General features: G+C 40.5%; 1 protein-coding gene across 2 annotated transcripts in view; it reads right to left on the bottom strand.

The window, feature by feature from the left end:
• DCP1A (decapping mRNA 1A) overlaps positions 1-11,236 on the bottom strand; it is a 39,700-nt gene extending 28,464 nt beyond the window's left edge. The window contains exons 1-3 of one of the 2 annotated variants that reach the window (XM_007526160.3): positions 11,009-11,236; positions 8,133-8,173; positions 2,680-2,807 (exon numbers count right to left, since the gene is read on the bottom strand). In XM_007526160.3, coding sequence (XP_007526222.1) covers positions 2,680-2,807; positions 8,133-8,173; positions 11,009-11,203 — 364 coding nt within the window. In that variant the 5' untranslated portion in view covers positions 11,204-11,236. The remainder of the gene's footprint in view (positions 1-2,679; positions 2,808-8,132; positions 8,174-11,008) is intronic. The other variant, XM_060203135.1, reaches the window with a different exon arrangement.
• Between the last annotated feature and the right edge of the window lie 2,244 nt (positions 11,237-13,480).

Genomic DNA, 13,480 nt, shown 5'->3' with positions numbered 1-13,480 from the left:
CCTTCTCATAAATAAATAAGTTAAAACAAAAAAGATGCATAATTCTTAGAGAAGTTGTTTTGAAAAATCTTTTATTTACTTATTTATTTTACCAGAGCACTGCTCAGCTCTGGCTTTGAAACTGGGACTTTGGAGCCTCAGGCATGAGAGTCTCTTTACATAACCATTACACTGTCTACCCCCACCTCCCAAAATCTTTTATATTGAAGATGTTTCCTCAACTCCTAATCAAGTAAGAATTCTTATTATTAATACTTTATTATTATTACTTTTTTGAATGGCTACCAAGGTTTTTGCTCTGGCCTTATGGCTGCATAGTTCTACAGCTTATGGTGAAGTGTTTTTTTTTTTTCAAGGTAGAGAAGGAAAGTCAGAAGGAAGAGATAGTGAGAGGAGAGACCCTCATAGCACTACTATACTGCTCATGAAACTTCCCCTGTGCAGGGGCTCCCAAGAGGTGATTGGAGCTCGCAGGCCCTCATACATGGGAAATGAATGTATTATGGGTGAACTATCTCCCAGCCTCTCTGAGTCAAGTAAAATTCAAGTAACTTTTACACCTTCCTTCTTTTCTTTCTCCTTTCCTTCCCTTCCCCTTCCTTTCCTTTTTTTACCAGAGAATTGCTCAGCTCTAGTTTATGGTGTTGCTGGGGATTGAACCTGGGACCTTGGAGTCTTGGGCATGGAAGTCTTTTGCATATAATGAGAGTAACTTTTCAAAGTTAGAAGCAATTTCCTTAGCTGTTAGATACAACATACTCTAATACCTCTACAGTCATTGCCAAATTGTCTTCTGTCTTCAAACACTCATACCTTTGATATCCTTATTAAAATTCAGTAAGCAAGTATACTTTTTAGTATTTTACTTCTTGTAGGACCCTCTAATTTTGTTTAATGCTTCTTCCTCTCTTTTATTTTTATTTATTAATGGATAAGAGATAGAGAAAATGAGGGGGAGGAGGTAAAGGGAGACAGAGAGACACCTGTAGCCTTGCTTCACCATTTGTGAAGGTTTCCCCCTACAGGTGGGGACCAGGGGCTTGAACCCAGGTCCTTGTGCACTGTAATGTGTGTGCTTAACTAGGTGTGGCAACACCCCATTTTCTTTTTTCTTTACAAAGTTGGAACCTCACGTATTCATTGGGCTGACCTTTTTTTTTTTGAAATTTTTATTAATTATATTAATTTATTCCATAGACAGCCAGAAATTGTGAGGGAAAGGGGTGATAAAAGAGGGAGAAAAATAGAGAGACACCTGCAGCCCTACTTTACCACTTGTGAAGCTTTCCCCTTGCAGGTGGAGACTGGGGGCTTGAAACTGGGTCCTTGTGCACTGTAATGTGTGCACTCAACCAGGTGTGCCTCCAAAGGGCTGACCTTTTCATTCAGAGAAAAAAGGGCAGAGTGAGTGAGAGATGCCACAGTACTGCTGTGACACTCCCATGTGGGGTCAGGTCAGAATGTGCCTTACACACCCACATCCAACTTTAATATAAGATGCCTGAAAGGACCCTGGACTAGGAAGGTGAAAAAAAAGGGTTAACTCTTCATTCTCCAACTGAGCGCCAACTGAGTTAACTGCCTGCCTCCTCCACACAGGTTACTGAGTCACTGACATTAAAGCATACCAGCTCCCAGCCCAGTGATAGAAATCAGAGTACATTTAAGTAAAGACCAAAAATTTTGCTATTAGGACTAGTAAAAATAAATAAATAATAAAAAAACAAATAAATAAGTAAAATAAAAAACTGTTTGTGGGAAGAAATACTAAAATCTGTTCACATCCTAAAGCCCTCAAGTAAGTTCTGTTGTGGTGGGAATTGTACCCCTCTTATCCTATGGTCTTGTCCATTATTAAATCAATCAAAAAAAAAAAAAGTTCATGGACATAAAACAGCAACAGCAGCAGCAGCAGCAGCAGCACCACCACCAACACCACCCACACCCCCCAAAACTGTTAAAAAGGTTTGATCTTACTAAGAAGCTCATTTATATATCAGCTCTATTTTTATTAAAACTTAAAACCTGGGAGTCAGGAGGTAGCGTATCGGGCTAAGTACACGTGGTGCAAAGCACAACCAGCGTAAGGATCCTAGTTCGAGCCCCCGGCTCCCCACCTGCAGGGGAGTCGCTTCACAAGCAGTGAAGCAGGTCTGCAGGTGTCTATCTTTCTCTCCCCCCTCATATTACCCTCCTCTCTCCATTTCTCTCTGTCCTATCCAACAACGATGATATCAATAACAATAACAACAACAATAAAAAAAACCAGGGCAAAAAAAAAAAACCTAAAACTTATTGTTGGGAGACGGGCGGTAGCACAGTAGGTTAAACGAACATGGCGCGAAGAACAAGGACCAGAGCAAGGATATGGGTTCAAGCTCAGGCTCACCTGCAGGGTAGTTGCTTCACAGGTGGTGAAGCAGGTCTGCAGGTGCCTATCTTTTTCTCCCCGTCTTCCCCGCCTCTCTCCATTTCTCTCTGTCCTACCTAACAACGATGACATCAACAACAATAAGTACAACAAAATGGAAAATAAATACAAAGGCCTTTTAAAAAACTTGTTATGCATGTACAAACTGTTGTATTTACTGTTGACTATAAAACATTAATCCCCCAATAAAGAAATAAAAAAAAACTTGAAACTTATAAATAAGTGAATTTTAAAATGAATATACTTACAGCTTGCATTTCTATATAGGAGAAACGGTTCATGAAGCTGGAATTCCAAATCTTTATTCACTGGTTCCACTAGATTGTGCATATTCAGACGGTTCACAATAGTAAAACCATGATAAGGTGAAGCTGACCTTAGATTTAATAGAAGAAAACCCATAGTTACTGTTTAGTGTGCAGAAACAGCATCTACTCTTATTATACACTTAGAACTATCAACAAAAATGTCAAGTGAGCAAGGCCCTACTTGAGGTGTGGTCCTCCACTTCATCTTATGCCTACACTAGGTTCCACTCTACCTTCCCATAGGCATACTTCCACTAAAGACCTCTACCATTAGGCCAAACAAATTTGTCAAACAAATCTTTACTGAATGTCCTCTTCTTAGTGTAGCCAACTTAAGAACCACCCTTCCTTATGCTCCCAAAAGCAATACCCAAACTCTCTTCTCTCTTTCCATACTGTTTTCTTCCTCCTTCTCCTCCCCTTCCTTTCTCCATGGCACTGAGAAATGGATCCAGGATGTCTCACATGTGCAATACTACTGCTAAGTGGTCTCCCTGGGGAGTACTGGGAGAGAACAGAATGGAAGGGAAACACCACAGCACCAAAGCTTGCCCCAGTGCCATAATACTCCAATGTGGTGTACTGACGGCTCAACTCTGGGTCACATACATGTATAAGCAGGTGCTTTCCCAGAGGAGCTCTCTTGATGGCTCTAACTCCGGACTTTTGGTGCCTCAGGCAGACAAGTCTGGTGTGCTACCAGCTGCATTATCTTCTTGCCATTTTTTTCTCATTTAGAAAGAGAGGAAAGGTTTATTGAGCTCCCATGTGGGGGCAGGACTCAAATCTTGAGCCTCAAGAAAAGTGGTAGGTGAGCTATCCGTCCCTATAAAAATAATTATTCTGATCACATTAGAGAATTTGTTACAATAATGACCGAATATTGCCACATTAATCATTTCTTTTGTACCAAACAGACCTTCCCAAAGTTCTCCTGAAATTGTCTAGAAACCTACAATAAGAATTGTCCTTGGTTCACATAAAGGGGAGGGGAGGGAAAGAATTCAGTACACGATTCTTTTCACACTCCTCATAATTGCTTATGCATTTTTATGGAAATATAGGAGACAGGCTAGGATCTTATTGTATAGATAAGGAAACAAGAAAAGACTTGTATATGACACTTCAGACAAGCAGTTAATATCAAACATCTATAAAGAACTCATACAGCTCAACAAAAAGAAAAATAACCCAATTAAAAAGTGGGCAGAAGATATGAATAGATGGTTCTTTAAAGAAGAGATACACATGACCCACAGAAATATGAAGAAATGCTCTAACTCGGGGGCTGGGAGGTAGCACAGCGGGTTAATAGCGCAAAGCGCAAGGGTGTAAGGACCCTGGTTCAAGCCCCCGGCTCCCCACCTGTGGGGTGGGGGGGGTCACTTCACAGGCGGTGAAGTAGATCTGCAGGTGTCTTTCTTCTCCCCTTTCTGTCTTCCCCTCTCTCAATTTCTCTCTGTCCTTTCCAACAATGACAGCAATGACAACAATTAATAGTAGCAACAACAATGATAAACAAGGGCAATAAGAAGGAAAAAATGGCCTCCAGGAGCAGTGGATTCGCACCAAGTCCCAGTAATAACCCTAGAAGTAGGAAAAAAAAAAAAAAAAAAACAACTCTGACTCACTTATTATCAGAGAAATGCAAATCAAAACCACATTTTAATTCCACCTCACACTTGTGAAAACGGGGTACATTAATAAAACAAGAGAAGAGCAGTGTTGGAGAGAATGCAGAGAGAGAAGTCTACTGGCAGGAATGCAAACTGGTATAATCACTATGGAGAACAGTATGGAAAATCCTTAAACAAATACAAACAAAAATGCCATATGACCCAGCAATCCCAACTACTATAGGCAAATACACAAAAGATGTACTAACACCAATGAAACGGATATATGCACCCCTGTGTTTATAGTGGCTTTATTCACAATAGCAAAAACTTGGAACAACCAAAATGCCCTTTAACAGACTGGATTAAAAAGTTATGGGACATATACTCAACAGAGTATTATGCAGCAATGAAAAGGGATGATATTGTATTCTTTGGGATAAAGTGGTTGGAAGATTATGCTCAGTGAAGCAAGTAAGGAGATGAAGAACAACTACAGGCAGATGGGGGGGAGAGAGAGAGAGAAAGAAAAGGAACTACAGAATGGCTTCACTCATATGCAGAACATAAACAACTGAACATACAAATGTAAAAAAAAATCAACTAATTTTCAAGACTGTGGGAGAACTTAAGTGGTTAGTGTTGAGATGGGACACAGACCTTTGGTGACAGGGTGGTGAAATAAAATAAACAAAAAAAGAAAAATAAATAAATAAATAAACAAAACAAAAAATAAAGGAAACAAGTTCAGAGATATTTAGGTCTGTGAGACAGACAGATAGAAAGATAGACACACACAATCAGGACTCAGATTTAGGTTTTCTGGTCCCCCACATTCATATTTTTTATACACCAAGTTCTCAACAGTGGCATATATTGACATCCATGTATACCTTTAGTCAAGATATACAAAATGTTCTCATCATTTTCCCAAAATAAAGTTTTTAAATTTTTTGCTCTATTTTTATCATAATCAATATCAAGCAAACCACTACAAATTTTTAAAATAATGTTAAATTGCACATTTCCTATAACTAGTGGATCTGTGAAAGGTAACCGATAAATATTATATAAATACCAAGTATATAACAGTTGAGTAGATTCTAGTGATTTTTTTTTTTTTGCCTTTAGAGTTATCGTTGGGGCTTGGTCCTGCACAATGAATCCACTGCTCCTGGAGACATGTTTTTTCCCTTTTTGTTGCCCTTATTATTATTGGATTATTATTATTACATGGTCATTATTGTTGATAGGACAGAGAGAAATGGAGAGAGGAGGGGAAGACAGAGGGGGAGAGAAAGACAGACACCTGCAGACCAACTTCATCACTTGTGAAGCGACCATTCTGCAGGTGGGGAGCCAGGAGCTTGAACTCGGATCCTTAAGCTGGTCCTTGTGCTTCGCACCATGTGCACTTAACCCGCTGCGCTACCGCCCCACCCTGATTCTTTTTATTGGCAATGAAGTAGGGGAATGGGAAAGGCGTTATTATTTTTTTTTTATTTATTTTTAATAGGAAAGGCGTTATTTATTTTATCTTAAGGAGTCTTAAACTAGTGGGTGATATAGTGAGATTTATTTTTCTTTTTAAATATGTATTTTATTTGACTATTTAATGAGATAGATAAATAGATTTGAGAGCACTGCTCAGCTCTGGTTTATGGTGGTGCTGAGGTTTGAACCTGGGACTTCAGAGCCTCAGGCATGGATGGAAGTCTTTTTGGTTATCATTATGTTGTTTCCGCAGGCTCTCCCCCTTTTTTTCTTTTTCTATTTATTTTCATTGTTGTTGTTGTTTTTCATTGTTGTTGTTGATATCATCCTCGTTGTTAGGTAGGACAGAGAGAAATGGAGAGAGGAGGGGAAGACAGAGAGGGGGAGAGAAAGATAGACACCTGTAGAACTACTTCACTGCTTGTGAAGTGATTCCCCTGCAGGTGGGGAGCCCTTATTGTCTTTTTTTTTATTATTATTGTTGTTATGTTATGTATTAGTATATCAAAGTGCAGGGGAAAGGCACCAAATTATAGCGGTGGGTGTGTTATGGAAATATACCCCTATAAACTTGCGATCTTGTAAACCATTAATAAAATTTTTAAAAAATATATTATATCAAAGTACAGCTAAAGAAAAATATCTTAGACAAAAATCTCATGGTTTTATACCAAAATTTAGACCATTCCACAAATGTTCATTATCATAAATGGAGAAAGGTAACCCTTAAAAAATAACTCACAAGAAAAATAAAGGGGGAAGAAGGTAACGAGATGTCAATTAAAAACTCCTACTAATTCAGTCCCTAATTTTTAGCAATCAAGTGAAGAAAGTTGTCCCAGTGGAGGAAGAATTTTTTTTTTGAATTCTTTTTTTTTTTTTTGTAATTTTATTTATTTATCTTCCCTTTTGTTGCCCTTATTGTCTTTTTTAAAATTATTATTATTGTTGTAGTTGATGTCATCGTTGTTGGATAGGACAGAGAGAAATGGAGAGAGGAGGGGAAGACAGAGAGGAGGAGAGAAAGACAAGACACCTGCAGACCTGCTTCACCGCCTGTGAAGCGACTCCCCTGCAGGTGGGGAGCCGGGGGCTCGAACCGGGATCCTCTTGCCGGTCCCTGCGCTTAGCGCCACCTGCGCTTAACCCGCTGCGCTACCGCCTGGCTCCCGTGGAGGAAGAATTTAAGAGGGAAACAGGAAACAAGGAATACCAAAACACTATTACTAGTTAGTTGCCAAACATAACAAAGATGCAATTTTCAAATCAGACTTAAAAAAAAAAAAAAAGCACTGGGAGTCGGGCTGTAGCGCAGCGGGTTAAGCGCAGGTGGCGCAAAGCACAAGGAGCGGCATAAGGATCCCGGTTCCAACCCCGGCTCCCCACCTGCAGGGGAGTCGCTTCACAGGCAGTGAAGCAGGTCTGCAGGTGTCTGTCTGTCTATCTTTCTTTCCTCCTCTCTGTCTTCCCCTCCTCTCTCCATTTCTCTCTGTCCTATCCAACAACAACAACAATAATAACTACAACAATAAAACAACAAGGGCAACAAAAGGGAATAAATAAATAAAATAAATATTAAAAAAAGCACTAATTTCTGGCTGGAATCAAATCTGTGATATTTTTTGAGCTTTTACACTTGAAAGTCTTTTTGCATATCCATTAATTTAGTTCCCTACCCCACACCCAAACACATTTTAAATTACTTCTTGGAAAAGTTGAAAATTTTAAAAAGATATAATTAAGCAAAACCCAGACGAATACTCACATTATTAACAACACTGTACACAATCCAGAACTACATCAGAGTTACAGAAGTTAATCTAGTAATCATAAAACTGCAGGACCACTCAATTACATTATTATGTACTTTTTTTTTTTTTTTAAACCAGAGCACTGCTTAGCTCTGGTTTATGTGGTACATGGATTGAACCTGGGATTTCAGAGTCTCAAGCATGAGAGTCTCTTTGCATAACCATCATGCTATCTACCCTCCACCCCCACCCCAGTGAACTACTTTTCTCCCTTCAGTTACATCTTTTAAATATAGGGAGGAAAGCAACTGCTTTAAACTTGATAAAAATGCTTTCTACTTTGAGACAATTTTGCCAGCTTAAATAGATTCTAGTTCTGTTTATTCTGAATTACAGGAAGGCTCAAAGAAGGGATATAAATTGGTTAAGATCTCACTGCTAAGTGAAATGGTTCCAAAGACAAAAGGGCTTGGCAATTTTTATATGACATTGCTAGTATTATGTTATAAAATAAATATTAAGAGTAGCTTACCTTCGATAAACAAATAAGGTTCCTTCTATATCAGTCTTCTCCTAAAATAAATGATGAATTAGTTTTCTTCTGTTACACAACCTCAAATGCTCCAACAGAGAAGAAATACTTCATGTTTAAAGAACCACTTATTTATTTTAAAATTATCCTTGTCTGAATAGTTATGTTTCTCTCATCCTATGGTAGCAACTAATTGCTTCTGTATCCTTTCTATTCTATCAATGCATTAAAGCATATGCAACATTCAATACAGCATTTGTCCTTTTTAAAAAAGAGGTTCTAATTTAGCACTTACCTTTAAAAGCTAAAATCATTAAGCCAGTTTCCTCCCTCCCTCCCTTCCTCCTTCCCTCTTCACTTATTTCATGGGAGAGGCAGGCCAGAGTAGTACTTCAGCATAAGACCTTATAGATTGGGGGTTGAGCTCAGGGCACAGCCCATGCAAGTCTTGTATTATATTTGAGAAATATCTAAGAAATTTAAGAAATTAAATTTCTTGATTTTTTAATATTTGTTCCCTTTTGTTGCCCTTGTTGTCTTTCTGTTGTAATTATTACTGATGTCGTTGTTGTATAGGACAGAGAGAAATTGAGAGAGGAGGGGAAGACAGAGAGGGGGAAAGAAAGATAAACACCTGCAGACCTGCTTCACCGCCTGTGAAGCGACTCCCCTGCAGGTGGGGAGCTGGGTCTGGAACTGGGATCCTAATGCTGGTTGCGCTTTGCGCCACCTCCGCTTAACCCGCTGCACTACTGCCTGACTCCCAAATTTTGTAATTTTAAAGCGGAAGGTCCGTGACTAGAAGATAGTCCACCCTTCACACTTTAACATGTATGAGGATCTAGGTTCTATTCCTACTCACCACATGGGAGTACCATGCAAAAGAGAAGCTTCAAGAGCAGTGGAGCAGTACTGTGGTCTCTTTCACTACTTGGAAAAAAAAAAAAATGCACTGGGACCAGTAGATTAGTGCAGGTATGAAACCAAGGTCTTTTGCACACTAATTTCTTCACTTTTAGAATTTATCAAAGAGAACAAAAGGAAATTTTACCCATAAAGAGATACTTTGTTTCAACAGCACTGAATTTTGGTATATTTCTATAAGTAGCAAATTGTATGGTTAAGAATTATCAGGGTGGGGGTAGATAGTATAATAGTTATGCAGAGAGACTCTCACATCTGAGGCTCTGAAGTCCCAGGTTCAATCCCCCGTACCACTGTAAGCCAGAACTGTGCAGTGCTCTGGCAAAATAAAAACTATCATATACAAATAAATTTTTCTAGACTTTTCTGAACACGATTAAAAGTACCCAATTTAATTGCTGGGGTTCGGTGCTGGCACTACAAATCGACTGCTCCTGGGTGCACCACTGCCCAAACCCCCTACCCCATATATATATATATATATATATATATATATATATAATAATTATTATTTTAAACCAGAGCACTGCTGGTTTATGGTGGTACTGGGGATTGAACAAGGGACCTTTGATACCTCAGGCTGAAAGTCTTTTGCATAATCATTATGCGATCTCCCCAGACCTAGAGTAAAACATAAAAAAAAAAAAAAAATCTTGATTTCTTCTAAGAGTACTATTCTTAACTAGTGTAAATCTTATCTATAAACATTTTTTTCCTGCCTTCCAGATGGAAGTTTGTAATCAACTGTCTTACAATGAAAGGAAACTTGCCCTAATAAAACTGTACAATTCACTATAAAGTAACAGAGAAATGCTTCTGGTTATACTCTGTGTGCCACAATCCAATTATTTTTCAATTGAGGTTATCATAGCTTGTATTTAATATTTAAAACAACTCCACAAATCAAATTCCAAAATAATTAAAAGTTGGGAGACACTAGATAATAAAACTTCGTTCATAATAATGTCTCCAAATCTTTACTATTTGTTTGTAATTTGTATTTCACAATGTACTGCGAATCAAGGAAAGTGATTAAAAGCAATTCAAATGAAGGCAGTATCTAAAACTCAAGTAAGATAACCTATGTAAGTGTGTTATATTGCAAAGCATGCACTCAAAATGTTTCACTTTTGTTAGTTGAACAAGTTCATTCATCTCTTCCTGAAATATTAATGTTATTTAGTTCCATCCCATTAATTTCACACAGTGCAACACAGAGCTAAATGAGCTAAGGCTGGTAGCAAGAAAACAGGAACTTTGATATTTAAACAACTAGCTCGCTTCAAACCTGACAAGACAGTAAACAGACTGAATGCAAAGTCTCAGTTCCACCAGTGCAAACCCCAAAGTACTGAGCCTGATTCGGGGCAACATCACCTCCGCCTAGCTGTCCTCCTCAGTGCCTTGAAATCATTTTTCCAAACTCTGGAAACATAGTCTAGTTCCACATTCAAGCTGGGCTTAACCTCACCTTTTTCTAAGAGTTAAAACTTAATTGGATTTCAAGCTTTAACGCTAAATGACCTCTGCAGAGGGGGCTCTGTTTTTTGTTTTTTTTGGGGGGGGGAAGGGGGCGGGTAGGTGTTTACAGATCCTGCGTGTGTATTCTCCTTAACGACTCTCAAAGCTTCAAGCGAAACCTTCCGGGCATTTCCGAGCCTCAGGGTCTCGCTGCCTCCGGTGAGTCCCCAGAGAAGCGGGTCGCCTGCGCCCCCTGACCCGAGCGCCCCCCCCCCCCCCCGCGTGACCCTCCTCCACCCCCAACCCCCAGCTTCTCTCCGGGAGGAGGTCTCGGCTTAGTTTCTTTCGCTCCTCCCCCAAGGTCCCCGCGTCCCTGACACCCCTCCAGCCCTGGCTCGGCCTCCTCCACCCCGGCCTCCCGCATCGGCCCCCCCAACCCGGACAGTCCGCGCGGCCCCTTTAAGAGATGGCGGCGGCCAGGCCTCACTCACCCACTGGTTGGCTTTGGGGCAGAAGGTGTACAGAGCGACCTGGCCCGTGAGGTCTGCGATGCTGGTGATGTAGGGGTCGTGTTGCTTCAGGGCCGCTAGACTCATCTCCTGCCCGGCTCGACTGAGCGACTCCATCTTAGATTCCAGAGCCGAGCCCCTCTGGCTGGGGTGGGTTCGCCGACAGGAAGGTGCCATGGAGGGAAGGTTCCCGCAACTGCGTCAGCGCCCTTAACTTCCGCCTCTTGCGTGGCCTCGCTGTCGGGGTGGTACGGTGGCTATTTGGTTCCGCAAGGTCCACGAGCTGTGTTCTGGATTCCGCGCTGGTCGGGTTCCACAGGCCCTCGGTCTGAGGCGGCCTTCCTCCTGTTTCCTACGCCGGCGTGGAGGCTGCCTGCGAGCTTCTCCCGGGCACTCGCTTAGCAGGCCTAACTCGGCTGTTGCCCCGGAAAGGCCCGAGCGACCCAAGGAAAACTAGGCTTCTGGCTCCGCGCGCCGGCGAAGAAAGGCAGATGGGCACCCGGACGTTTCCCACGGCCGCACCTCAGGAGGCCGCCGCCGTCAACGACGTGTTACCCAGGGAAATGATCGATCTCGTTGTCATTCTTGTACAGATCTTTCTCTACTTATAGTGGAGTTACATCATGATAAGCTCTGTAAATTGAAAATATGTGAGGGGTGGGGGAGATAGCATAATGATTATGCAAAGAAACTCTAGTGCCTGAGGCTTCAAAATTCCAGGTTCAGTCTCCCCTATCACCATAAGCCAGAGCTGAGCAGTACTCTGGTAAAAATTAAAAAAAAAAAAAAAAAAAAGAAGGAGAGGGGGGAGGGGGAAGAAGAAAAAGAAAATATTGTATAGATTCAAAGGATAGCTTGCCTTGTAGGGCACTTGAGTAAAGCTCTGGGACCCAGTCTTGAGCCCCAGCACTACATGGGAGCACCACAGCACTAGGGAAACTCCATGGCTGGTGGAGCAGAACTGTATTGTCTCTCCCTTCCCACCTTCCCTCTCTGTTTCTGAAACTAACCAAGAAAAAAAAAAAAAAAAAAAAAAGGAAAAAAAGAAAGAAAAATTGGTCTATGAGTGGCTGAATTGTTCATATTGAAGGCCCCAATGCTACAAAAGTGAAATAGAGTGCGAGAAAATAAAGTGTTAGAAGTAAAAATGCTTACTGGCTGCTGGGTGGCTCATTGCCATTACTCAGAATCATGAGAGAGTGACTACTGTGGTTTCTACTGAGTGCTTAGTGCATCCATGATTCTTGCCTCAGGACATTTGCACTTCTTCCTTATTATTTTTTTTTCCCCCAGAGCACTGCTCAACTCTGGCTTATGGTGGTGCAGGGGATTGAGCCTGGGACTTCCAGAGCCTCAGGCAGGAGAGTCTCTTTGCATAACCATTATGCTATTTACCCCCTTCTTCCTCTTTTCTCAAACATTCTTCCATCTAATATTCTAATATCCTTAGGGTTTATTTCCTTGGATCTGTCACAGCACTTATCTACAAGTTGTAATTGATTTATTTGCTTATCTTTTTTTAAAAGTCTTACTCCCAGTTCTTGACACTGAGAAAAACCTAATACATATTAGATTAACCAGAATTTTAGGGTGTTCTGTATCTACTGTGCATAAACGTTAGAATATGGATAGTTGTTTTAACTCCAAAGTATGCCTTTCACATAAGTGCTAAACAAATAATGATACCTAATTTCCTTCTATTAACAAATCTTGATTCTTAAAAAAAAATTTGTTGTGTAGTGTATTGCACCAAAGTAAAGGACTCTGGGGTGGGGGGAGTGTTCAGGTCCTGGAACATGGTGGAGGAGAACCTAGGTGGGGGGGTTAGATTGTTATGTGGAAAACTGAGAAGTGTTACACATATACCAACTACTCTAATTTACTGTCCATTGTAAACCATTAATCCCACCCAATAAAGAAAAAAAAGTTGTACTTATTTATTGTGAGCAACAGACCAGAACTCTGCCATAAGGTGTTATTGGGGAGGTGAGGGTTATGTAAAGTGACTCTCATACCTGAGGCTTCAAAGTCCCAGATTCAGTCCCCCACACCCCCATAAGCCAGAGCTGAGCAGTGCTCTGGTTATTAAAGATAAATAAATTAACAAATTGTAAAAAAAAAAAAAGTGATATTGGGGATTGAACCTTCACCCTCTGGGGCCACAGACTTGCAGGTTCTGTGCTGTAATAGGCTGAACTGTCTGTCAATATATCTTGACTCTTCCTTTTTTAAATGTATTTATTTTTTTCAATAAATCTTTATCATTTATTACTTTTATTTATTTATTTTATTATTTTTTAAAATTTATTTTAAAAAGACATTAACAAAACCATAGGATAGAAGGGGTACAACTCCATTCAATTCCCACCACCAGATCTCTGTATGCCACCCCCTCCCCTGATAGCTTTCCTATTCTTTATCCCTCTGGGAGTATGGACCCAAGGTCATTGTGGG

The sequence above is a fragment of the Erinaceus europaeus genome, chromosome 12 (assembly GCF_950295315.1).
Source record: "Erinaceus europaeus chromosome 12, mEriEur2.1, whole genome shotgun sequence".
In the NCBI taxonomy this organism is placed as follows: domain Eukaryota; kingdom Metazoa; phylum Chordata; class Mammalia; order Eulipotyphla; family Erinaceidae; genus Erinaceus; species Erinaceus europaeus.
This window is presented reverse-complemented; position numbering and strand designations above follow the sequence as displayed.